At 35.9% G+C, this 27,487-nt stretch overlaps 2 protein-coding genes across 4 annotated transcripts; both read right to left on the bottom strand.

The window, feature by feature from the left end:
- Nucleotides 1-23,267, bottom strand: myo1hb (myosin IHb). 2 transcript variants are annotated; one of them, XM_079814107.1, is made up of 32 exons: nt 16,140-16,169; nt 12,972-13,133; nt 12,358-12,473; nt 11,775-11,973; nt 11,613-11,693; nt 11,356-11,535; nt 11,151-11,249; nt 10,896-11,009; nt 10,684-10,755; nt 9,435-9,554; nt 9,264-9,331; nt 8,844-8,949; nt 8,622-8,702; nt 7,947-8,038; nt 6,904-6,998; nt 6,782-6,828; nt 6,592-6,672; nt 6,082-6,187; nt 5,867-5,984; nt 5,613-5,726; nt 5,419-5,495; nt 5,255-5,323; nt 5,034-5,118; nt 3,676-3,838; nt 3,480-3,563; nt 3,290-3,383; nt 3,105-3,160; nt 2,826-2,961; nt 1,738-1,808; nt 1,465-1,562; nt 1,248-1,347; nt 1-1,062 (listed from the first exon to the last, which is right to left on the bottom strand). In XM_079814107.1, the coding sequence occupies exons 2-32, from the start codon at nt 13,095-13,097 to the stop codon at nt 1,036-1,038; spliced, it is 3,075 nt and encodes a 1,024-aa protein (XP_079670233.1). In that variant the 5' UTR covers nt 13,098-13,133; nt 16,140-16,169; the 3' UTR covers nt 1-1,035. The 2 variants fall into 2 exon arrangements, with proteins under 2 accessions (XP_079670233.1, XP_079670232.1); XM_079814106.1 differs by lacking the exon at nt 16,140-16,169 and adding an exon at nt 23,103-23,267 and having other exon boundaries at nt 20-1,062.
- Nucleotides 23,268-23,391: 124 nt separating this feature from the next.
- ungb (uracil DNA glycosylase b) lies at nt 23,392-27,399 on the bottom strand. 2 transcript variants are annotated; one of them, XM_079815816.1, is made up of 7 exons: nt 27,296-27,399; nt 26,914-27,095; nt 26,729-26,824; nt 26,537-26,634; nt 25,561-25,649; nt 24,334-24,512; nt 23,392-24,099 (listed from the first exon to the last, which is right to left on the bottom strand). In XM_079815816.1, the coding sequence occupies exons 2-7, from the start codon at nt 27,061-27,063 to the stop codon at nt 23,959-23,961; spliced, it is 753 nt and encodes a 250-aa protein (XP_079671942.1). In that variant the 5' UTR covers nt 27,064-27,095; nt 27,296-27,399; the 3' UTR covers nt 23,392-23,958. The 2 variants fall into 2 exon arrangements, with proteins under 2 accessions (XP_079671942.1, XP_079671943.1); XM_079815817.1 differs by having other exon boundaries at nt 23,470-24,099; nt 26,914-27,187; nt 27,296-27,397.
- Nucleotides 27,400-27,487: the final 88 nt, after the last annotated feature.

Raw genomic sequence — 27,487 nt, forward strand, 5'->3', positions numbered from 1 at the left:
AATGTCCACAAAGTAGGCTACAACTCAATTACTTTATTACCTTCTAATCACAGCAGTCAAACAGACAGTAGGCTATACATGGCTGAACTGAATTTGCAGGAGAAAAAATACATAACACATTTTTTTAAGTACGCTACATAATCATTAAATGAGTCGAACATCTTGATTATATGAAGTTATACAAATGCTGTTTGCTGTTTTTTAACACAGCAACTGCTACAGATATTTGAATGCACTAGGCACGATAAAGTAGGCCTATTATATAAAGGACAACTACTACTGCCTGTTGTGGAATTATGATTATCGTATCTATATGCAGATTACATTACATGTGTGTTCTGTGTCTCATAGGCTATCAAATGGCATTTTTATATTTGAATGTATACAGATGTTGTGTATGTCTACATGCATGCATTGTTTTGCTTAGGTGGTCTGGGCATATGTAGCCAGTTTCAACTATTTGTTATACATTTGTTATATGTTTGTCAGTGCAAAATAGAAGATGGCATGCCCTAAGTTGTTAGGTTTTGGCAGTATAGGATACATACAGTATTTAAATTATTTTTTGTTTTTTTTGTTGACTTTTATGATTTTCAAAACAAGTTATATTAACACATTTACTTAATTTGGGGGAGAAAAGGTTTGTGCTTCAAAGCAACCAATTTACTATATTCTGTCCATCAGAAACATGCACAATTAGCTAAATCCAATGCACACTCAATTCATTTGATTAAAAAAACAGCAAATTTTACATTAAATGCTGGATGTTTATAACAAAACATAGGCTTATAAAATACACAATGACAATGTAAAGAATACAACTAAAATACAGCATTCAACCTGATATTATACAAATAAAAAATAAAAATCCAACTACCTAATACACTAGTCTGACTTGTTTCCCTTTCCTCTTGGTAAATACATTACAATGATATTTCATGATTTGTCTCTTGGTCCTGAAGTACCCCCATAAGTACACATTTTGTCTTCCTTATCTTGACTGAAATGCATTCATTGGGCCATTGGTGACACATGTCACCGGGATTTTGTCCGTGCAGATTCCTGCAAAAGAAAAATGTAAATGCCTTCAAAATGATCAAATAAATATATGTAGCTAATTTCAATATAATATTTCATAGTGGTACAGTATGATCACTGATTACAAAGATATAAATATTGAACCTAAAATATGTTTTATGTGTCCAATGTATTCATTATGTTGTATGCATTGCATTATGTGGACCCACCACCATCAAGTGTCCATTCTTGGCTCTGTAGACCATGGATTCACTGCTGCTCTTAAAATCCACAAAGCCCTCTTTGCCAGGCTGGAAGTCAAACCTCACACTATACAAAATGACAACGATTCAGTATATGTATAATGCATGCTTTTTAAATACAATTAACAATCTATCTACGAGAGCAGGACTGAGTATAAAGGAAATTCAGGTAAAAGTATCTCACCTCCCTTGTACAACTTTGATAAGGCTGTGGTTTTTTGTCACTACACAGATTTTTGTCAATGCCTCGAATAGATAGTTGCACTGCAAGACCAAGTCCCCCTAAAAATAGAATATTGAATGTAATACTATATATTTCAATGACAGGTTATTGAATTAAATTTCTGTTAGTACAAAGGAACTTACTATGTATGTAAACAAAATGTTTTTCTCAATTTACCACAGGACAGTCATTTAATACAATTACTCACTCTCACAAAGATATTTGTTCACCTACTTTTTGCTTTGTGTCATCACATGTGACATGAAGAATCAGGAAGTTGTCACTTAAATTGCTGACAGACACCCCTGCAAATAAGCATTATATAAACAAAGTTATTGTATAGTATAATATGGAACTTGACTATGATGTTACAATATTTACAAAAAAAAGTACAAATATAAAAATAAGACTATGAAATATGACAGTCTGAACTAAACAGAATACTATATCAAGTTGTATGTTTACATTTTTGCCAACTGCTTTTAATGAAATGGGATCATTTCTAAGTAATATTTATATTAAAATGCATGACTATATTAAAAAATAATATATATTTCAATAAAAAATGCCTCTGAAATCTGAGTTGATGGCAACATTTACACAATAATAGACTTTTAATTATTGTCTGATTATATGATATCTGGATTATGTAATCAGATTACAAAAATTAAATACTTGTAATTAGATTATATTACAGTTTAAAATACTCAATCAGAATAAAGTTACTTTTTCATTGATTACATGATTACTTAATATTCACAAAAAGGCAGAACATGATTCAGAATTAATTGATTTTATTTTCAAATTATAATTTTGTTCTTATAATTTAAATTTAAATTATAATTTTAGCTTTTTATAATTTGATGAACCCCTTGCAGTTCTGTCCCTAACTCTAGCTAGAGAAACCCTGGCATAATGTAATGTTTAATGCACTTCATGTTGTTGATGATTAAAAAAAAACAATAATAATAATAGAATAATTTCTCTTTCGTTTTGTATTTTGCATAAATATGATACAATATTATACTATTCAAATCAATGTTATAAACAAGTTAGATTTGATTAGATAGATCTGATGCCCACGTGCCCACTGTTGGCACTTTCGGAGGTGGACAGGGGTCAGCATGAGCACCCTGATTGGTCTGCGGCTATGAAGCCCCATACGCAACAAAAGTAATCAAAAAGTAGTTCATTATATTACCTAAATGGTTTAATGTAATAGATTACGTTACTAATTACACTTTATATAATGTAATTTGTATTCAGTAATGGACTACAATTTGTAAGTAATCTACCCAGCACTGTTTGACATTGAGATTTACCTTTAAGCGAGCTGTAATTCACCCTCTGTTTAATTTTGGCCTCCTCCACCAGATAAGCAGCAGCCTGAGAGAAGATCAACTGTCTGAAACGTGGCCGAAAGCCATTCCTGTCATACTTAATCACTGGAACACTGTACTGTATAGAGGGAGAGATCACAATCAGTTTCCCCTACCCATGATATAAACATCTGACTGACTGAAAAATAATTAGATATAGATCTACTGTACTCTTAGCTTAGTTAAGTAACCTCAGAAATGTGTACATATAGTTTTGGGTACCTCAATGCCCTCAGGACAAATCATCTGCAAGACTTTGATGTTTATGTCCTGTTCACCTGAAGACAATAAACATAGAACAAGCAAAGTTTTGTAACGTTTATTCATAAGGAATAACCTGATCTTTGCATTTACAGATTGAAAGGTTTACAGCAGCAGTATACAAAAAAACAATCATAAACTCGTACTTATCCTTGTGTCAGCGAAGCGTTGGCATACGCTCTGAGGGTAGCTCTCTTTTCTGCCTTTGAATATGTCACTGGTCAGTGCTTTGATTTGCAGCTGAAAATGAAATGGAACTTGAAATTAACTCCAGCCAGAGAATAAAATATAAAAATAAATGTTCAGATAAATGAGAGGTGAAAATGACAATTTTACCTGCACCTTCCGCTGTGCACTAATCCCTCTGACATACTTCCGTACGAGGAGACGTGTGTGCAACTTACGCAAGAGCACTGAGGCCTATAGATTCATTAATAACAATGTAAATTTCATTAGCGTGAAATCATGAATCAGCTATAACAATAACTTTGCAGTGTTTCAATGATAACGTGTCCAATAATGTATGGACTACCTCTTGCATTATTGGTGGTGGAGTCAGCCAGGAAGTTTTGTCTATTACTGATTTTGGCAGATTGTCTTTGAGTCGAGTGAGGTAGCTCTGTCTGACAAAGGCCAGATATTCAGAGTTGTCCATGCTTACAGGCTGATTCCTGTTCATGAAGCCCTTAATAAACCTGCAGGATTGGGAAAAATATATATTAAAGCTCAAACATCATAACATTTTATTATATAAACCTAAATATTTATAGACATTACTGTTCTAAAGTCAGTAAGATTTTTAATATGCATTAATTTGATCAAAAATACAGTCAAATATTTTGAAATATTATTAGTTAAAAAAATATAAATTTAAATGTAATTTAATTTCCCATTTCAATACATTTTAAAATGTTATTTATTAAAGGTGCACTATTTAACTTTTCCGTCCGCTAGAGGTCGCCTATTCAAAACAAAGGCGTAGTTTGATGACGCCAAGTTTGAGCGCAGACTCTTGGGACATGTGGTCTTCACCTCACAGCCAGTGGAAAAGAATTGGGATAGGACTCGGGTAGAAATCATTTTCATGGATGCGATTATTAACGTTACTGTAGTATGAAACAGAGCAGTACCGAGTGTTGTGGGAGCTGAGCAAGGCCGCTGGAGCGATTGTTAATAAGAAGAACGCAACACACACCTCGCGAGCAGCGGGACTTTTATTATGCCACAGTCGCCGGCACCATTTCCGCTTTCCGGGTATGTAAAGCGTTTCTGCAAAATAAAATCGGAAACCGAGGATAACGCTGATATGACCCAATTGACAGGCGACTCCCTCACACGTCCAGGTTCCTTGGTTAAAATCGCTATTTTCTCACGATTTACAAATAGTTGGAAACGTGGTATATTGTAAGTACTCAACTGAACAAAGTATATAACACTGGCCTAGTGGTTTTTGTATATTTTACTGAACAAAATTTACATAGTGCACCTTAAATGTGATGGCAAAACCTGATTTGGTGTATTTCTTCGTATTATCAATGTTGAAAACAGTTGTGCTGTTCAAAACCGTGATACATTTCCACATACGTACAAGTAAAAAATAAAATAAAAAAAGCATTTATTTGAAATAGAAATCTTTTGTAACATTATTAATGTCTTTACTGTCTTTTTTAATCAAATGAAAGCATCCTTGCGGAATAAAAGTATTAAATTCTTAAAAAACGAAATCCTACTGATCCCGAACGTGTACATTTACATAAAATCATATTTAGATCAATAAAACTTTCATATAATTTGAATTCAGTGCCTGTATAAAAAGCTTTTCTAACATTACTTTGGTCACGTAAAAGCAGAAGTACTGACAGGAAGGATCTGACATGATAATTGTCTCACTTCTTGATGACTTTGACAGCCCAAGCTCTTCTATCCCTCTCTTTTCTGGCCTGAAGGCCACGCCAACATGTTTCAATCTTGGTAGCTGTTAAAAATTAATCAAAAGTGATGTTATGCACAGGGCCGTCACTACAGGGAAGAAAGGTTATCGTGATTTCAACCAAGCCCTGGTTATGGTTTTCTTAATAACTCTAGTGTTTTAAACAAGAAGGGTTCAATACCTGCTTCTCTCTGCCTCTGGTAGTCTCCTTTCACCCTATAGCCTTTGTATTTGGCCTGGATTCTTGTGGCTGTAACAAAAGAGATTTGAGAAACCAACCAATCTGGTCAAAGTTAGGGCCTTAAGATCCCAGCCTTCTTTTGTCAGATGTTACTGGTTCCTTACCCAGTTCATGCTTGCAAACCTCAAATGCATCTTCAGTGGCAAAAAGAGTTCTGGGATGGCGAATAAAGATTTTTGTCCTTGAGAAATTAGAGGGAAAATAAATATTTTATAAAACATTTTATAGGCAACATATATATTTTCTGGTTCTACAAGAGCAACACAGTATCCTAGCAGTAGCCGGGCACAATTTGTACCTTCCCATCTTGTACTCGTTTGGTTTGTAGCCGAGGTGTTTGATGAGCTGCTGCACTCCCTCTGCTGCTGTCCCCTTCCAGTGTGGCCATGTATCAGGACATAGAGCCTTATATCTGCAAAGATCAGCATTGAGGTTTGTCAGACGGTTGCAGGTGAGAAGAAGTGAAAAGGAATAAAAAATGTCTGGCAAATGCTTGAGGGTGACTAAAGATAATTGAAGTTGCATTGTTGGAAACACACAATGCAAATGCACCTTTTCAGGAAGACTTCGTATCTTCTCCTATAAGCAAACCCAGCACGCCTGACTCTCAGGTGCTCCATTAACCCCAGGTACTTGACTTGATGTCTCACCATGACATCATCAAAGTGATCTGAGGTTAGGCAAGTGAGAGAGAGGTCACTGGCACAGTCTTGTAAAACATTTAGCAGACAAAACCACTAACAAGAGGCGTGAAGTGAAAGGCTCACCTGGCTGCTTGCAGTGGTTGGGTTTCAGGCACCGCACATACCATGGCTCCTTGGTCATGAGGATTTCAGTGAGGCCTGCAAGGCTGCTCTTAAACTGGGTGGCTACCTGTTCACAAAAACCTGGTCAACGAATGTCTTTTTGATTCCTGAACATTAAAGTGCTGCCACAGCTTAAATACAGGTAAAGTTGGAAACAATGTCATGAGTAGCTCTTTGGTTTTCAATATGATCATTATGCTAAAATCATAGTCAACCAATCTGCAAATGTGTTTTTTTTTATAGGCAGAAAATTAACATTAGAAAAACATTATATATATATATATATATATATATATATATATATATATATATATATATATATATATATATATATATATATATATATATTATATATATATATATATATATATATATATATATATATATATATATATATATATATATATATATATAGACAAGACTGATTTAATTATTTGTTTTAAATATCTATTTAAACATCTTTCACTGTACCGTCTCTGGCCTTTTCTTGCCGTCAGGTTCAATAGTATGGAAGCAATGCTGGATAATACTGTTCTTAGACTGTCGCATGACCTTAAACAATAGCAAATAACTTTATGTCTATTTCATCCTTTATGTCATTATATTTTCAGACATGACAGACATGCCTATAGAGAATACATGCTGTGGTGAAACCTCTTACCTCTTTAATGTTCCTGTACAGAAGATCATTATTTTTGTCAAGAAATCCTGCCATGAGAAAAAAAATGTCTTTATTTATCTGGACTTTTTTCATCTTAAAACAGTTTGCACTGAGTAACTTACCAACAACTGAGTAAGTAACTTCTCCGGCATAGTGTACGAGTCGAAAATCTCCTCGTTTCAAGGTCTTGCGTGTTTTCTGGTCAGCCAATTTGTGCCTGAGAATTAGAGACAGTGAATTGGATTAATAAATGAATATAGTACCTTACAATCAAGACAATACCTTTGCAGCAGTACAAATTCTACTGTACCAAGGCACTTCAATTCTAGTTTGCATTTGACGGTTTTAGCTGTTGTTGTTAAATTTAAATTGCATTTAAACAGATACAGATTCAACATTCAACAAGACGTCAACTTTTATACAATACGGATTGTTTCAAAGCAGCTTCACAGTAATAAACAAACAATGAAAATTCAAATTCTACTGCAAAGCAGCTCTTAAAAGACAATAGTGTCATTATTCAGCTCAAGTCCGTTTACTGTTGGTCAGTGTTGCAAAATTAGCAAATTATGAAACAAATTCGACTCAGCTATAAAGTAGATGCACGGAAGACAATAGTATCATTATTCAGCTCAAGTCAGTTAAAATTTTGTTCTGATCCGAGTGTCAGTGCTGTCAAATTGACAATATTACTGAATATTAAGTACGGAAATATTAAGCAAGCCAAAGTTGGCAGTGGTAAGGAACCCAAACCCCATCCAGTGACAGGAATTTTAGTAGTCCTTCACCCTTCAATAAATACCCATGAGTTAGTCTAGTACAGCCTAGACAACACCTTGCATACACAACTTGGTCTTGTCTATATTTAAAAGAGTAGATGCATATTTTTCCCACCAAAGGAGAAGGTTTTATTTAAGGCCAATGATTGTAATATCTATATTAAAGCAAGCGATCTACATTCAAGATCATTCAAAGCCTGAAAAGGAGTTTGGCTCCAACACCTGCTTGGAAGTTTCTAGTGATCCTGAAGACCTTTATTAGCTACTTCAGTCGTGTTTAATTAGGGCTAGAGCTAAACTCTGCTAGGTGGCACTCCAGGACCAAGTACTATGATTTAAATACTGGTATTATGTCAGTTTAAATGTAATTTAAAATGTTTACGCACGTGACAAAATGAGGGTGACCACACATCTTCTCCTCTAGCTTCTCCAGGAATGTAAAATCTGTGGCTTCTCCAGGACGCAGACATTCTTCATCCTTTAATGCGGGATACATGACATAAAAACTGTGACTTAGGGTGTGTTCACACTTAGCAGGCGTGAGAACGCTGTACTAAATTGTGGAATTGAACTGCTATTGATGACGTATGATTCAATAAAACTGTCCGCAATCGCATTCTCTCTTGAATAGGTACTTATACTGAATAAGTAATTATTTCACGACCGCTAAAAAGGTACGTTGTCTGCAAAAGGTGGACATACCAAATATTAGAGTTAAGATTGGATAAAAACAGTACAACTCACTTCATCTGATCTTTGATGGTCAGAGGAACCATCTGCATGTTTCATGAACATTATGAAATAAAATCATGTTTTGGAGGCAAAAAAAAGTCAATATTTTCAGATCTGTCAGGTGTTCTAATAATTTTGGCCACCACTGTATATTATTTTTGCACATTACACTAATATGTTCCTATTTAGGTATTCGTTTTTTTACTTGAAAGATACCTTTAACTGTTCTTTAACTCTTTCCGTTTTAAAAACATTTTATTCTACTATTTGAACTGTGAAGTGTGAAAGCACCCTTATGTCATGATATGCATGTCAGCTTGAATACGCACCAGTACTGATATGATGCCTCTATGTTTCTCCTCCACCAGGTCACAGATGATCTTATTGTTGAAATATGGCACTGGCTCCCACTGAAATATGTCAACATAAAGTTTATCAATAAAAATATGGCAAAGCACAGAAAGTGAGGCTGATCTGTGTCACAAAGGATTTACATAACATTACTATCGGTAGATATCTGAAAAGGCAAACTAATGTTGAATGTTCTTTACCTCGATTCCCTCCATCTCGTACTCTTCCTGCTCTGATTTGAGGGTGAGCTGGATGAAAAGCTGCTGAAGCTTTTCATTGCAGAAGTTTATACAGAACTGTTCAAAACTGAGGAACAAAGCACTAGTAATCATTGACATGGTAAACATCAATCCATCCAAATATGTATCTAGAACTTAACAAATATAAGACAATTTGCATGCAATACCAATAATGTCATCAGTGCAGCGTGTTTCTACTTTATGGTAATGGCCCATTCATTTGTGTCTAGATGTGTCTAGAGGGCTTGTTCTGAAACTATATTGATAAGAATGTTACTAATCGGTTTTAACTAATTAACCCATTTTAATAGTTTTCTTTAAGGAAACTGTTACAACAAATGCATGATGTGAATGTGCATGATAGCAATGCTTCAGTGTCACCTGTTCACATCAAACACTTCAAATCCATAGATGTCAAGCAGTCCAATCACCGTCTTTCTGGTTGAATCCTGCATTGATAGTATAAATAGAATGATCACCTAATAATCTATTGACTAATTTATGTATTTTTATATACCAGTATACAAAGCAGAATTTGTAAACCATGCATACCTTATTTACCAAAGATTCATTAATCTTATTAACGAGCCATGAGAATGTGCGGCCATAGATGGCTTTGGCAAGTGCATCCCTGGCATACTTCGCATGTTCAGCGGTGAAAGGGCTTAGAACCTGAAAATGATAAATATTAGATAATCATGCATTTCCGAAGTACAGAAATATAATATACTATTCCATCTCTTGCAAAATGCTTTTAATATTATTTAAATATAAATGTATTTACCATTTAATACTAATTGTCCAAAACAACTTTACATGGGAATATGAATGTAAAACACACGTTATGCAACAGTTAATGTGTCACAATTTATATTTACAAATTGCATATACCTATGTTGCAATTCATTATTTTAAAGGGTTAGTTCACCCAAAAATGAAAATTCTGTCATTAATTTCTTACCCTCATGTCGTTCGACACCCGTAAGACCTCCGTTCGTCTTCGGAACACAAATGAAGATATTTTAGTTGAAATCTGATGGCTCTGAAAGGCCTCCATTGGCACAATGCACGGTTCACTCTCAAGACCCTTAAAAGGTACTAAAGACGTCGTTACAAAGTCCATCTCACTACAGTGGTTCTAAAATAACTTTATGAATTGGCGAGAATAGTTTTTGTGCCCTAAATAAAAAAACCTAAATAACGACTTATATAGTGATGACGATTTCAAAACACTTCGAAGCGTTATGAATCAGTGAGTCGAATGAGCAGTTTGGATCGCCAAATTTCAGCAGTTTGGCGGTTTCACACGCGATCCGAATCATGATTCGACTCACTGATTCATAACGCTTCGAAGCTTCATGAGGCCGTGTTTTAAAAATCAAAACAAAAACTATTCTCACCGATTCATAAAGTTATTGTAGAACCACTGTAGTGAGATGGACTTTGTAACAACGTCTTTAGTACCTTTTAAGGGTCTTGAGAGTGAACCGTGCATTGTGCCAATGGAGGCCTTTCAGAGCAATCAGATTTCAACTAAAATATCTTCATTTGTGTTCCGAAGACGAACAGAGGTCTTACGGGTGTCGAACGACATGAGGGTAAGTAATTAATGACAGAATTTTCATTTTTGGGTGAACTAACCCTTTAACAAGTACAAGCAATATTTCAGTAAGTATGCTTATGTAAACATACTAGTATTTGGGTCACATTAAATGTTGTATTTACTTGGCATAAGTAAAAAATGTAAAATGGGTGAGTACTAGTACTAATACGCCAATGTTCAGAATCCATCTTTCATCACCTCTTCTGCTTTGGCTTCGATCTTCCTGTGAGTTAAACCCTCCTGTAACATGTTTGAGGGGATGCCCAATAACTGAAAAGAACATGAATAAAGAAGAAACGGATGGCAACAACAACAAAAAATACAAGAAAAAGTTAGAGGTCAATATTGGCATTACAGCATTTTAATGCATAATAATTCTAAACCTTGATAGAAGTGACAGTGGAGCATACCTTTGACAGCCAGTGCACTTCTGCACTGCTGTTTAATGTGGCATAACCCAGAGCACTGGCCTCGAAGCGAACATTCCCGAGATGAAGGACACTGGCAATGATCGCAAACAGATGCTAAAAGAAGAGCAAAGGAATTAAACAATGACCTCTCTTTCTAAAAATCAGCCTTCTACACTGACCCAGTGACCCACTGGACAAAAGCTCAAATCAACATGCTCTAAAAATCAAACTCCAATCACTCTGAGAGCATCTTACCTCTATATCTTTTTCACTAAACTCGATGATAGTAAGAGCTTTCTGTACGGTTTTCCAGTCACTCTTGTCATTAATGGAGCTCACTTTGGCACATTCTCCCTGTCCAGAAAATAGATTTTGAACAATAAAATCAAAATACTCTGTTTATGGCTCTGATAGGTTTATGAATCAAAATAGTAATACAAGTAATATATGTGTTTCTTACCTGAATAAGATAGCGATAGTTCTGACAGTTTCGCTCCAAACCAAGCCAGCGAAGAAGCTCATCCTCCCCTCCCTCAACTAACTGATAGAAGATGTGGAAGTTCCTCTCTCCACGATTTTGGTGGACCACCCTTGACTTTTCCAGTAAGTAGCTTAAGATGTGGCCACCGACAGCCGCTCCCTATGGGAATAAGCATGTATTTATATAAGTAAGGAATGCTTTTCTGCTATTCTGCTTCTTTCCGAATCTGACTTTACCTGATGGTCAAACTGTATGTCCATATACTTTCCGAAACGACTCGAGTTGTCATTTTTCAGGGTTTTGGCGTTTCCAAAAGCCTGTAGAGATACACTTTTTGAGCATGTACACTGAGAATTTTCCAATATTTTCAACTGATCATTTTAGACATGAATTCTGACCTCCAGCACCGGATTGGAAAGAAGGAGCCGATCTCTCACGTTGTCTAGGAGTCTAGTGCTGGGACAGCTTACTGCATAGAACTGCAGGACTTTCTTCGAGGCCTCTGTCTTCCCAGCACCACTCTCACCAGAGATGAGGATGAAGTGATTGTTGGTTTCACTAACCATTGTCCGGTAAACGTTATCAGCAAGTGCAAATCTGAGAGGTCAGAAAAATAAACTACATTTAAACAATGATCTTTAAAGAAGAATATAAGTAAGAAAAAAGAAGGAAATAGAGTTTAAGAATAAACAGTAAATGTGTATATTCACTAGTACCGTTCAAAAGTTTGGGGTCTGTAAGATTTTGTAATGTTTTTGAAAAAGGTCTCCTGTGATGGCAAAGCAGACATTTCAGCAGTCATTACTCCAGTCACAATGTTTTAGGATTCTTTGAATAAAAAGTTTAAAAGAACAGCATTTATTTGAAAGATCTATCTATATATGTGAGGAATAAAAGTATAAATTATTATTATGTACTTAGTCTTTTACCCTAAACTTTTGAACAGTAATATATATGTCCTGTGTATATATGCAAACTTACATATGAGGAGGCAGCTCAAAAAAGTTGACTCCCATATAAATGTCCATTTGTTTCTTGGTATAGATACCCAACTCCTTATATGGATTTACTGACACTAGGAGGGTCCCGATGTAGGTCTAATAGAAGTAAGAAAGACAAGGACATTTCAGAAAAAGTCCAGCCCTTTGCCTCAAAAGAGTATTGAGTTATGATCCGAGTTCAATAAAACAATAGAAATATGTTGTCAACTTTCAAAAAGTTGGTTCTGGAACAATCTGCCAAAAATATAATCTCACAGGTTGAAGAAGGATCATAATGAGAACTGTCTCAGCAGTTTCTTATAGGAGGTTTGTCTTTGTAAGGTGCCCTTGATAACCTTAAACAGAAAATTCTCCATGCTGAATCATCAGTAAAGTGAGTTTCCAGTTCTTGCGACAAGGCAAATTAGATGTATAGAGAACATTAGTTCACTTAGTAGGCTACCTACCATGTGCAGTGACCTGTGTTCAGCATGAGAGTCCACATTATTCTCTACCCCATCTCAATAATGAAAGTAACAGTGATACTGGATATTGCATTGCCGGCCTTTATCACGGTCTATTTTAAGAGGTCACATGAGTGGGTGCAGGACTCACATATATGAGGTTCTCGTTGAACCGTTTTCTAAGGTTGTCCATAAATGCTGTCTCACTGGTGTAGGCGTCCAGGAGAACAAAGTCTTGAATGCCCACCCGGTCCCGAGCCGTCAAACACCCCTCCATCTCCTGCAGGATCCGCTGGCAGCGCTCCTCTAAACTCTGTTAATCACAGACAAGAAAAATAAAGTGTTGATCAGCAATTCCAATAAAAGGTAGATGTGTTTTTACACCACATTCCGATTTCAAGGAAAGGTTAAACTGCCTTGTAAACCGATTTTTAATCTTTACTTTTAATTTTTATGTCACAAATATTCATGATTTTTCCTGTTTGACATTAAGGAATGAATTACTATTATAACAGTATCTACATTATATATTATATATCTCCTTGAAGATCATTTGAAAAAAAAAAAATCTTAATGGTGATTATTTAACAATAGTCTCTCACAGATGTACACAAATGACCAACATCACTGACTTTCCTTTACTCTGACTTATTTCACCCTACATCCAGTAATATATCATTTTGGATGCGGCCTTGAACAAATCCTGTCAACAATATGCCATGAACCATCTGAGCCCAGCCTTACTTATCTTATCTAAAATGTTTTTCTGCACAGTCCATCAAAAGGAACATTCATCAGTCAACACTGATACCGGCACCTTGGTCTTTTGACAAACAGGAAGGATATAATTTTTGTGTGTTGATAAAGTCCTATGTCCTCTAAAAAGTTTTATTTAAAAAAATCCTTTAAATAAATAAACTTCAGCACTGCCTTAATTCGTTGTTGCATAGATTCAACAAGGTGCTGGAAAAATTTGGTCCACACTCTAAAAAATGTTGGTATTAAAAACAACCCAAGTTGGGTTGAAAATGGACAAACTCAGCAATTGGGTTGTTTTAAGCAAACATTTAACCCAACCGCTGGGTTAAAACAACCTATTCACTGGGTTAAAACAACCCAATTTCTGGATTTGTCCATTTTAAACCCACCTTGGGTCGTTTTTAACCCAGCATTTTTTAGAGTGCATATTGACATGATAGTATCACGCAGTTGCTGCAGATTTGTCGGCTATACACATCTATGATGTGAATCTCCCGTTCCACCACGTCCCAAAGATGCTCTATTTGTGAGTTGATCTTGAGTATAGTGAAATCCTCTTCAAAAAAACAGTTTGAGATGATTTGAGCTTCGTGACATGACACATTATCCTGCAGGAAGTCACAAGATGGGTACACTGTGGTTATGAAGGGATGGACTTGGTCAGCCAAAATCCATTGAGTTAGCTACTGTCATGTGATTGGCTGATTAGATATTTGCGTTAACAAGCAGTTGAACAGCAGTACCTAATAAACTGGCCGGTGAGTGTGTTACCTTACCATATTCGGTGAACATTTTAAAGTAAAATATTATCAAATTTATGTTTTTTGGAAGTAAAAACCATGAATTAGGAAACAACAGGGCTAAAAGTTTTGATTTTATTTTCCTCTAAACCACTAGATGGCACAAAAACCTGCCGCAAAACAACAGCTTTACAAGGTGCACGTGGAAATTTGACTGATCCATGACGTGACCCTTGACGGCAGTAAATTCTCTGCTTATTTGATCTAATATTTGATTTTTGTTGTAGATTTAGGCAGCTATATTTTGAGACAAATGTCTTCTTTTCTGTTTTGTTCAAGTTAATTAAAGCAACAATTTTTCAATAACTGAAGAATATGTTAAAGTATGGTATTTGGAGTAAAAGGCACCCCTGCTGTTGGGGCTAAAGGCACCATAAATTAGCATGATAATAAACAGCTGGTTGACTTATCCATTTGTTGACATGACATGATTAGATTCAGAAGGTAAATATCATACATTAAGTTGGGTGTCCACCTTCGAGATAATCACCATATTTATAATGAAACCATTAAAAAAAAAAACATATGATATTAATCATATCATAAAAATATTGTTTACTACTGGAAATCTATATTAAATTATTATTATTATGGGATCAATGCTTTCAGAATCTTTACTTCTCAAAATAAATTTTGTCTCTGTATTTTTAAAATATATTTTCATATTAACATATTTTAATGACAGTATTTATTGAACAAAAATAAATTATTTTATTTATCAAAATAAACAGAAAATAGTGCAAACTAGTATTCTTAGATGTTATTAAAACATATTATTTTAGCTAAAGTATTTGTATAAATGCCCCATGCTGGTCAAGTCAAGTCAAGTCAACTTTATTTATATAGCGCTTTTAACAATGTAGATTGTTTCAAAGCAGCTTTACAGTGTTAAACAGGAAAATAATGCAGCATCATTTTATTCAGCTGTATAGCCATTCTGGAAAAAACGCTGATGTCATCAGTTCATTTCAATTATCAAACAGTGACATTGTGGGCTTTAGATCAATAATTAGATCAGTAATTTAGTTTAAATGGTTAATTTAGTTTATTAATTAGATTTATTTCGATGTTTAGTTGAAAAATTTGGTGAGCCTTTTACCCCGTGTGTGCTGCAAAAGGCCCACCTTGCCACCTTTTATGTGATTTTTAATAAAAATAAACCACTTTTATGATTTATTTTCACACAAAATCTGTTTCTCCATCAATGTTCAATATTTCTTTCTGCAATCATACACTATGGGAATAATGAAAAACACATTTTTCTTTGGGTGTGCATTTAGCCCTGTTATATAATTTATGGTGAAAACTTTTACAGTGTACAAATATTGCAAATATTAACTATAACTATACAAATATTAACATAAGGATAAATCATTTATGTTTCGTTAAAGAAAAACATTATAGCTGATATTAAATGTTATTTGTTGCAACAGTGTGATTCTCGATATGACATTATTCCTGAGTCATAGGCTACCACTCCAATGCAGTTACATAAAAACACCACTAAAATAACTGAGACACATTTACACTGTTTATTTTCACAAGAGACACAGTCAGCTGTATTTTATTCCAGCTGCTCCAACATGCTCTGCTCAGAATTCACTTCAGGAATAAATATAAATCTACAACTGCGTAATTATTAATTATTTTGGTTCTCTCGTATTACAGGCCTATCTTAGACCTCGGACAATATTTTGAAAATGTATCTAAAGAATGCACATGTAAAAGATAACACAAAGGGTAAAAGTGGGAGCCCTTACCTTCAGTGCTGTGATTGTTTCTCTGTGTACTGATGTGGGAATTGTGTGATCTTATCCAGTTTTGTAAAGAGCATCTGTGATTATTTCAAGTACAACAGGAAACAATGTCATATCACACTCACCACTTCCACCAAGGGAAGTCATTAATAAAAAGTTTGCTAAGGAAACGGGGTCTGTCTGTATGCGTGTGTCAAGAAACATCTGTCTAAAACAGAAATCGTTATGGATTTATTGTCTTGCATCCTGAAAAGCTCTGTTCAGCATAGGTTTGTCCTATCTTGGTTCCTTTAAACAGGAGGGCAAATCTATTTCTATTAGAGATTACACGGTTCCTCTCCGTTCCTGTCATGGGATGAAATTTGGGCCAAGGTCACAGGCATACAAAAAATAAATGAACCATTCCTGTCTGGTGCTACTGATGCTTGATTTACCTCTAAGAACAGATGGAACACACACACACACACACACACACACACACACACACACACACACACACACACACACACACACACACACTCACACACACTCTCTCTCTCTCTCTCTCTCTCTCTCTCTCTCTCCCTCACACAAATGTCACTAATAATATCATATTTGAAGAAGTCCTCTTGAAACCACAAGACGTGCACAATAAGTTACAGTAAATAAAATTTTCCAAACTGTCCCAGGATTATTTGAAACAGTTTTGTGAGGTTAGTAAAATAAAAGGTTACACTTTATTTTGATAGTCCTCTTAGACACTAACTATAAGTAATTTTGCAAATACATGTCAACTAGCTCATTAGAGTTTAGGTAGATTGTTAGGGTTAGTGTTAGTAGAATAAGTTGACATATGTAACGGAGGATAGCTAGTAAGAGCTGTGCAGGTAAACCTCACTACCCTGATCTCAAGAGGCACACTAACGAGTGATGCTAAATGCTTTAGCGTTCTTGTTAGTGTGCCCACCTCCCATGCCGGAGACAGAGCGGGGCGAGTAGGCCCTGAGGGGTCACATATATACTTGCAAAGTTACTTATAGAATGTCTCTTGGTGGAGCATCAAAATAAAGTGTTAAGCAGACAGTCTAAGGGCCCTATCATACACTCTGCGTAATGCGACGCTAGACGCGACGCAAGTGTTTAGTTTCAGCCCGACGCAGTTCATAATTTTCACGTCCAGCACCACGTTGTTTAAATAGCAAATGCACTTGCGCCCATCTGTTTCGTATGCTGGTTGAAAAACGAGGGGTGTCCAGGCGCATTGTTGGCACTTTGCTATTTTGAGGCAACTGGAAACGACTGCGCCATCGACCAACAAAAAGTAAGGTTATTTTTGTTATTAAAGGGCCTGTCAGTAATATGCCCATATAGGCGGGTGCACGATGCGCTTACATGTTGCTTGTTACACAAGGGGCGCGCAGCAGCACACAAACGTTAAAAGGATTCCAACGTAAAAGATTATTATTGTGTAAATAAAGATAAAAATGCCTATGTCATAATTGATAGTAATTGCATGTATCAGAATTACCTATTTGCAGTAATGATGAATGAAATTGGCTAATTATTTGACCAATCGTGGCAATACACTCATGTATTTAAAGGGATAAGGGATAGTTCACCCAAAAATGAAAATTCTGTCATCATGTACTAACCCTAAAGTTGTTCCAAACCTGTATAACAAAGCAGATAGAGCAACCATTGACTACCATAGTATTTTTTCCCTACTATGGTAGTCAATGGTTGGTCTATCTGCTTTGTTACAAACATTCTTCGAAATATCTTCTTTTGTGTTCAGCAGAACAAAGAAACTCATACAGGTTTGGAACAACTTGAGGGTGAGTAAATGATGACAGAATTTTCATTTTTGGCAGAACTATCCCTTTAAACTCGTCAGGTTGAGGGTGTCTATTGGGTGGCTTTTAAAGGGAATGGGAGATGACACATTGGTTTATTGCATGTTACGCCCAAAACAAACCCATGACTAATCAAGAGACTGGGTACAACCCTTTTGGACCATGCACCTGGCGCGCCGACCATTTTTTTCGTCGTTAAACTAGCAAAAGTGGATTCTGACACGCCTCAATTGCACCTATGCTATGCGTTTAGATTGTTAAAATAGGGGTCCCAATACTCTAATGACTGGCAGTTGACACGTAGTAGTGAAATTACCTATAGTTAGTAAAATGTCTAAAGTGGACTACTGAAATAAAGTGTTTCCAAATAAAAATAGCTAAGTACTTGTGTACCACAAAAGCGAAAGTGCAGAGACTAGGAAATGTTATGAAGGATAAAGCTGGCATCACACTTGAGTCCTGTCTATCAGCTGGCAAAGAGCACTCAAACTAGAGCCAAGAGGGGATGCCAAGCTTCTGGCAGTCTGTCAGTGTTCCTCTCTCATTACACACAGCATGTCATGTAGTGCAATCTGTTTAAAAGACAATCATCATCCTAGCTTCAAACTCAGTGTTTTAAACTTTTCTTTCTTGGTACCAATAATAACCAAATGCAAAGACTTTTTTGACTTACTATAGACTTACTATAAAATTACTTGCAACGTGAATATTTATATATGATACAATATGACATATATCATAATAATTTAATATAATAATATACACATTATACTATAGTTGAACGTTCTGATATTTTCCTCCTATAATGACACAACTGATTAGGTCTGAATTGAAAAAAAAAAAAAAGAAAAAAAGAAAAAAACGTTTAATTTCCATGATGACTTAGATTTCCACTTTGGTGTCAATGTTACTAGATACATCCTGTTGTATTTCCGAGTGAGTCACTGAGACATTAAAGCTGATTTTGAGGGAGAAGGAAAGTCTATCTGGCTAACTGACCATCATCTGAGAGGCCAATCTATTGTCCCAAAACTCCAGTATGTCACAGGATCCCAGTGCTCAGCACACAATATGGCTTGAGACTTCGGAAAAAGATAAAGCTAATCATTGGTCACTGACCCACATTCTTCTGTAACAGTGACCAAACAAAGTCTTGACCAATATTTGCAGATAAAAGTCTGAATCTGAATCACCTTCTTGAACCTATTTACGTCATTTACTTGGATTTCTCTGTTTCTATTTTTAATAGGTAGGCTATAGATTATTTTAAGTATGAGGGAGAACTAACCCCGCCCCCCAATAATTTAAAATTTTTACAATTATTTTTCTGTGTATTTTCACTTTCATTTACAGTCACATTTTGAGTCGCATTTGCTTAAAATATTATGCCTAAAATTAAAAAAATAACACAAAGAGAACCTTAAAGAGCAAAATTTATTAAGTACTTTTCGTCAGTTTGAGTATTATTAATTTAGCCTCAAAACAAATGTGGTGGTAATACGATCTAATTTTCTGTCACAATCTTGAGACAAACATTTATACTCTAAATACACACAATACTATTTAATCTTAGGCCAAATAAATAAAAAAGAGCACAGCTATAAGCGTTTAAATTGTACACATTTTACACACATTATTTCAGCTACTCTCTCAGCAGAGACATAAAATATTCCTAAATTACCTCAGTGTCCATTGCTTGTTTTCCAGAATAGGTCTTTATTCTCCTAGTAGTAGTCCAGTGTTCAGTAGTTTAAAGGGCCTTCAGTGTCCAGTTTGCCCTGGCATGATGGAAACTCAGACCAGAAGACACATCTAGAGTGATCCACTTCACAATCAGTCCTGATCAATTCTGCTCGTTTTCTTTTCTTTCTCACTGTTCTTCTCTTTCTCTATCTCACATTTATATCCATGGTGAAGAGCTCTCGTGACGTTATTTCACTTTAAGCACCACTACTAAACTCAGCTTTTGGTCTGCTCCAAGATGCTGAATGATTCATGGAGGGGCAGCAAGAGAAGATCTCATTCAGCACCTCTCCTTAGCGGCCGCTGCCCCACCATGTGTAACACAAGGCTGTGGAAACCTGAGCTAGCACCCTACTCCCTCCCCTCCTACCTGTCTTCTTCTGCACAAAATTACATTGTTGGAGTCTAGTTACTGATCTTTGATTAGGTGGATCTGTTTTCTGCTAATTACTACCCACTCACCAACATGTGGCCCATAGCCCATTTGGTGTAAAATTGCCTCTGTTTTATTTTTACAAACTGATAGATGTGTGTAATCACTCTGACGGCTGGGACGGTCATTTGAGGTTCTGATGGAACCTGAGTCAGCGGATGTTTACCTCTAACCTTCCTCAGGTAATGTATGGTTCAGCTTCCCTACTTACTTCACTAATGTAATTTCTAATACTTTTAGATTTTCATGTCTTGAGATGTACATTTTTTAGACACAAATACTTTTTTCTTTTTGTTCAGGCCACTGCCCCTAAAAATGTCTATGCACTGCCCAGCTTGTGAACCAATTATTTTCAGTGAAACGGTTGAACAAGTTCACCACCAAATAAGACTGGATCATTTAAAACTGTTTGTGTCCTGCATTAGCACTGAACAACAAGCAGTGAATTGGTTTCCAAATGTGTCCAGCTAAAGGCAGTCATTTTGTCTAAAACCTAGTCATGTCTGCTTTTTCTTTGCACCAATGAACCACTCGGACCTGTTAAAATCGGTCAATATGGTGTTTGCACCCTTTTTTAATTTAACTTGACTATTTGACACAATAAATACTTTGTATAATTATAGTTTTTACTGTATTCACACATTGTATTAATGGTGCACGTCTGCCACATTGACATGTTACATTGATGTGTGTAACACATCATATTATTCATATTTCATATTTTATTGAACAGAAATTGAAGATTGTAGCCAAGCTTAAAGGGATAGTTCACACAAAAATTTTAATTAGCCCATGATTTACTCACCCTCAAGTCACCCTAGGTGTATATGACATACTTCTTTCAGACAAATTCAATCAGAGTTATATTTAAAAATGTAGTGGCTCTTCCAAGCTTTATAATGGCAGTGAATGGCTGATTCTGTTTTGAAGTCCATAAAAGTGCATCTATCCATCATAAAAGTGGTGGACAACATGCATCTATTATCCTTACTAGCTTGTAAAATTATTTTTCAAGGTCTGCCCAAGCTTGCTGGCACTAGGCCAAGCTGGTGGAGACCTAAGCTACAAGACTGGACCAGCTTAAGATTGTAATAGCTGACTTTTCCAGTTGGGACATGAACCAAGTGCACTGATATGAGAGGAGTGTACCAATGATTTGAATGAAGCAGTGAACTCAAGGTTTATTTAATAGAAAAAAATGTTTGTAATGTATAACAAATATTTAGGTTATGACTTTATTTTTTTATGACCTGGTTTATGGCTGCCATAGTTGTTTATTTTATTATCAGACACTCAGTGAGAGATAATGTAGACCACTGTCTGTTTGGTGCTATAGGTGCAAAATTGTAATATATTAATAATAATACCTAATATATCAGTCATTCAATCTACATTAAATATAACACTGATGACAATAATTATCAATATCATAATCGAAAAAGTGCCTCACGTACGCCTTTTTAAATGTGGTTAAATGTGTAACGTGTACACACAACGCAGGTTGTCAGAACTACTTGGTGATGAAGTAAAAGATTAATAATTTTTTTTTAACTGGTCCTAAGCAATATTTATCAGATTTCCCATCCATGTGTGATGTACCACACTTGAGCTCAGGGGCGTAAATTTCATCTAACAGTTTGGGGGGGCAATAAACATAACATTTCTCAAGAGCAATTTTTGAAGGGGACACAATCAGACAAAATCGTACTTGTAAGGATGTGTGTACCACAAAAACATGTACTTATTTGGAGTTTTGGTGCACTGAAAAATTATCTAATGTCCGTTTTTCTTTTCTCTGTCCTTTTATCTGACCAACAACACAAAGCGATAGTTGTTTAAATATGAGTAAGGTTCACCACGCAGTCATATTATAATTATTATTAAATGATCTTGCGTCCTTCACATTGTATTTTATACTATGATATTCAGATATTTAGATATTCAACTGCAAGCCCTCTGATCTGCCACTTATTATCATATTGAGCAACACAACACAGATCTGACAGAGCGGCCGTGCGCATATACCTTCGGTTTAGAATTAGCGCCAATTCGGGGGCGGGTTGCTTGAATTTTGGGTTCATTAGCCTATAATTCTTAATGAAAAACACAGCAAGAAAACAGTACAATGACACACTCCCTTAAATAGGCGCTTTTACGCTTCACTTTGAAACCAAATCTTCCGCGATCATCTTGTCTGTCAGCTCTTCGCTCTCGTGATGAATGAGATCTGACTGGGGGGGCGGGGGACTCAAAATGTTTCAAAACTTACAACGCATTTTTTGTCCAGTTTGCGTTTGTATTGTTTTACTACATACACATTTATTTTAAGTATATATCATTATATTATTTACAATACTCAGCATGGTTTTTAGAGGGGGACTGCCCTCAGATAGGGTTTACGGGTTTACAGATTGACGCCCCTGCTAAATAAATCGTTTAGCTTTTGATAACACTTGGCTTCAAAACAATTCATTTTTAAATTCATAAAATAATACATTCGAAACAAAAGGGTAAATGCAGAACGTTTTTCAATTAGCAAATCATTACATCATGGTGTAAAATGATCCGTGGAATCACAACATAGCCATAAAGATCAGAAATTCCACAGAGGCACAAAGTGGCCATGTTAATGTTCCTAGCCTTAATTAGTGTCCCCGACTACACCTTTGACCTAATTCATACGTTAGTGGTGCAAGTGGATACAATGGTAAAAGACGCCCTTGTAACTAAACACAACACACTTCAGCTAAATAGGAATATACTGACCGTGATAGTAGATCCTCAAACATTACATGATGTTACAAGGCTTATAATGTAAACACTGAAGGAAATAAATATATATATATATATATATATATATATATATATATATATACACACATAGGTTAAGCTCAGTATTCCAGTGTCAAGAAATAAGCTTAAGCACAAGCATTACTATGAGCAGTTAGTAGATCTTACCTTAGAGTTCAGGCAGTACATGTTTTAAGGAAGAAAAAATGTGCGTCCTGTTGGTTTGTTTCAATTGAGAGTCCCGGGAGAGAATGGGACAGGACAGTGCCAGTGGTGCAGAGAGGCGTACCGTACTGTATGTGCGCTGGTGTCCAGAGTTTAAAAAAAAAAGACAAGGTCCAAGAAGAGTTGAAGTGGGACACTGCTTATTAAGGCTGCAGCACCTGAATTTATGGACATCCCACTATCAAACATGCTCTACATGGGCTGTCGTAGTGTCCTATTTTTTTTTTTTTTTCGTTTGCAACTGGCCTCATTCCCAAATGCTCAAGGCAGACTACAGTGTGATCTAAATATACATTGTGATTTTTTTTTTGTATAATTCAAAATAAGCTTTTTTAAAATCAGCATTGTGTTTTCAAAATGTCCATCTAAATGACTAACTACTTTTGGGCAATACTTCAGGATTGTGTTTAATGCTATTACACGTTTCTCTATGCTACTTCTACATGTCTAGAATTCTATTTTAAAATCACATTCACATTATAGTTTGTAACTTTTTAATTTGAAGCTGAAATACAGTATCAGTCCATAAAATCACACTCCTTTTGTCCAATATGACTAATGAAATACAGTCATTAACGGTATTAATTTTTTGTATAAATAATGTAATTATTTGCAATATAACAACTGGCATGATGATTACAAGGTCAACCTCACTACAGGGAGTTGTGACCTATTTGCAACATAACTGCAGTATAAAATGCAACAAATTTAACTGTAATGTAGAATATGTAATGTTCACAGCCTCTCTGTTTTACAAAAAAAAAAAAAAATGTTAAAGAATAAATAACAGAATGTTATTTTAGAGAGCTGTCCAATTAATCAGATTCTTTCCTGATGCTTTAAGTAGCATGTTAGTTTTTGAGAAGTGCCTACATCCAAAGAAGCCTAAATGTGCCGAGTATGGGGATGGATGTGAAGTCTCAAGGACATGATGACGTTTCTGGGGGGGAAAACAGCCAGTTAGATATTTCTTTAAAATACAGTCTTGTAATGATTTTTAAAGGTGCAGTTTTCAGTTACCAGTGCCACTGTATAAATGCAATATTTACAGTCAAGTGTAATTATTCATTCCACAAGTGCACGGGTATAACTTTAATAAGTAAAAATTGCAAAGTGCACCTTTTATTCCTGATAAATATATTTACATTTCATAATTCTTTATCCACGAACTTACTCTGTCAATCACTCTGCCTTTCCTTTGAGCATACGAGCCCCAAAGCAGAAAGACCAGGCCATTGAGGTTCCTACTGAGCCACAGGACCACAGCATCTGTGAAGAGCTCCCAGCCTTGACCCTCATGAGAGGTGGGTTGATTAGCCCTCACTGTCAACACAGAATTGAGCAGCAGAACACCTGACAATGGAAAGAACATTTACGTTCAACTTACAGTTTTTCTCAGTCGCTTTGGTACATTTCTCGAATCATCCTCGACATTTGCAAAACAGTAAGTGCATTTCTCAAAACAATTCGTACAAATAGCAAAACACCATGGATTACCTGCAAAAGCCAGTCTCTTGCTCAAAATCCTTAGTTCGTCTCTCAAAAGTAAATATCTGTGTCAATGAACATGTCAGTGCCATCAGAATGACAAGTCCTTGTGTCATTGTGTACGGATAAGACAGTCAAATTGCTTAGTCATGTTGTCAATATAACTGTACTCTGGAGGGATGTTCTGATGTAAACTATGGCTAAAGTTTTGATGACAATTATTGTAAATTGTTGGTTACACCTTAGTGTATGTTGGAATTTGATTGTAAGAGACTGGACAAGATTCACATTTACGCTTTTACTGTTTGTACTGTAATTTGTTGACAGACCATGTCATTGCGATACAGAGAGAAAAAGACAGCACTGCATAGCACAAAGGAAAAAAAACTGAAAAACAAAAGTATAAATATGAACGTCTAACGGAAATGTATAGAAATATGCTTGACATATTATGACAACTTGTTCAACCATTTTGCCTGTAAAGACTTATGCTATGAACTAATGCCTAAATGTTGTGGGGGGTGAGACTATTCAACAGAGACCCAATATAATACATTTTGATCAACATGACATAAGCAACTGATAATGTAGGAAACAGCAGAAAATTGTACATAATCATTTGCATGGATGTACACAAGCATTTGCAACTTGTTCAAAGAAATGAGAAACTGCTTTTTTGATGTGCACAAGTGACACAATGATGTGAAGATTGAACAGGTAGTTTTGACAATTTCAATTCTGATCTGAGAAATATACCAAAGCGACTGAGAAAAACTGTAATAAATCAGTTAGCTTTCTTTACAAATGATGCTATTACTCGTAACCGGCTCATTCACAACTGTTCAGAAGTTTGAGGTCGGTAAGAAAAAAAAATCTTCCTGACCCCAAACGGTAGTGTATGTTGATTACCTACCCTGTTTAGCCCATTCTGTGAGGTCTCCATGACCTGGGTGCTGGAAGCCAACAATATCTTCTGTCAGCTCCGTAAATATGTTTTCCAAACTGCAATAAGTGAAGCAAGTCAACAACTAGAGGAGTAAAGTTTGTAACTTTGAAGTTGGCTTGGGAAAGATAGACCAGAAAGTTTGAAAAAGTTAATTTAAAGATTAAAGTTTGAAGGTTTGAAGTTTAAAGTAGTTTAAAGTTTGACTGTTTTGAAGTCAATACAGTCTGTCAGAAAAGAAAAATAGATATAGACAGACAGACAGATAGATAGATAGATAGATAGATAGATAGATAGATAGATAGATAGATAGATAGATGGATGGATGGATGGATGGATGGATGGATGGATGGATGGATGGATGGATGGATGGATGGATGGATGGATGGATGGATGGATGGATGGATGGATGGATGGATGGATGGATGGATGGATGGATGGATGGATGGATAGATAGATAGATAGATAGATAGATAGATAGATAGATAGATAGATAGATAGATAGATAGATAGATAGATAGATAGATAGATAGATAGATAGATAGATAGATAGATAGATAGATGAGCTCTCTCAAGCCAACTTAAAGATGGAAATACAGAGTTATCATTAGAGATGTACAGTAAGGGGCTGTACACACTGTACACTGTGCTACTTTTCCATTGTTTTTCTATGTAAATGCACTAGACGGACGAAGATGTTTCATCTTTGCCCTCTTTTGCAGCATCTCACACATGACACGGCATTCTAAATATGTGGCGCTCAAGTTAAAAGAAAATGCTTCTTTTTTTAAATGCATCACTAGAACTTGCTTTTTTTTATGTTGCTCTGTTGTGCATCTTGCTATTTTAACTGCAAACACGCGCTCTGTGTGAATTGCCTGAGATGTCATTTTGGTGAGATGATTAAAATTATAGGTATTTTACACTGTTCAGTTCAATGGTGTACCTAGGAGGAGGAGGTTTTGGCCTCAGCACACTGAAGGCCAAACCATGGGCTTGACCTGGATGGTGATAGGGGTCTTGCCCAAGAATGACCACTTTTACCTGTCAACACAAACACAACCTGTAGTGTATTAAAATTCCACTAAAAAGCACTTATCTTTTATACCTTATCATTTTCACATATTACGGAACTTACATTATCTATTGCGCACACAGTTGTGCAATAAAACACCTGCTCAGGGCTGGGATAAACAGTAAAGCATTTCCTCTCCATTGTAACAAAAGACATTAGCTGGAAAAAAAGAACCAAAACAGGAAGTATATTTTTATTTAATCTTCTTACTGTTAGTTTGATAATGCCTCATACTGAGTATCACTTACTTTTGTAAAATAAGGTTTTGTAAATTCAGTCCCAATTCGTCTTCGCCAGCTTTCACCAACAGGTACAGGTACGTTTCGGCTGGCCAGTCGTTCAAGTGCGGCGCGTCTGTTCTGCTCTATCTGATGCAGCTGCTCCTCACTGAGCTGCATGTTCTCACCACTAACTTGCTCTTTGCAGGATGCTGTATCATTTACAGGGGGGGGAACAGGAATAGCACACACTCATAGCACTCTTTATGAAAGGACTGTACTTGGTTTGCCGAAATATGAAGGCCTATGAAATGCAAGAAAGTTTGAATAAATATATATTTTTTAAAACTAATTATTTGAAACAGTCATTTAAATACAGAGCTTGTTGAACTTTCTCACAGCCTTAACCTACCTTTTGGCGTTTGACCTCTCGTTGGCGTTTCTCAGAGACCCCTTCTCAAATACTGCTGCATCACTGTTGTGCTGCCGTGTCATGCAAATTCAGGTTCGCTCTACAATTTGCAGAACTGAAAGTGAAACCTAAACCGTGTTTCCTAAACCATGACATTAACTATTAGCCAAGCAGAAAAAGGACAGGTCACAT

This window comes from Gobio gobio (assembly GCF_949357685.1).
Source record: "Gobio gobio genome assembly, chromosome: 4".
In the NCBI taxonomy this organism is placed as follows: Eukaryota; Metazoa; Chordata; class Actinopteri; order Cypriniformes; family Gobionidae; genus Gobio; species Gobio gobio.

What these genes read in the sequence shown, in the direction of transcription:
- myo1hb (XM_079814106.1), bottom strand. Translation starts at nt 23,123, where the DNA reads ATGTACTGCCTGAACTCTAAG. An exon ending in TTTGAGCTGCCTCCTCATAT is followed by an intron (nt 11,974 to 12,357) that starts GTAAGTTTGCAT and finishes CTGACCTCTCAG; the next exon opens with ATTTGCACTTGCTGATAACG. An exon ending in TCGAAGCCAAAGCAGAAGAG is followed by an intron (nt 9,555 to 10,683) that starts GTGATGAAAGAT and finishes TATCATTTTCAG; the next exon opens with GTTCTAAGCCCTTTCACCGC.
- ungb (XM_079815816.1), bottom strand. Translation starts at nt 27,063, where the DNA reads ATGCAGCTCAGTGAGGAGCAGCTGCATCAGATAGAGCAGAACAGACGC. An exon ending in CTGTGTGCGCAATAGATAAT is followed by an intron (nt 26,635 to 26,728) that starts GTAAGTTCCGTA and finishes TTGTGTTGACAG; the next exon opens with GTAAAAGTGGTCATTCTTGG. An exon ending in CACAGAATGGGCTAAACAGG is followed by an intron (nt 24,513 to 25,560) that starts GTAGGTAATCAA and finishes TTCCATTGTCAG; the next exon opens with GTGTTCTGCTGCTCAATTCT.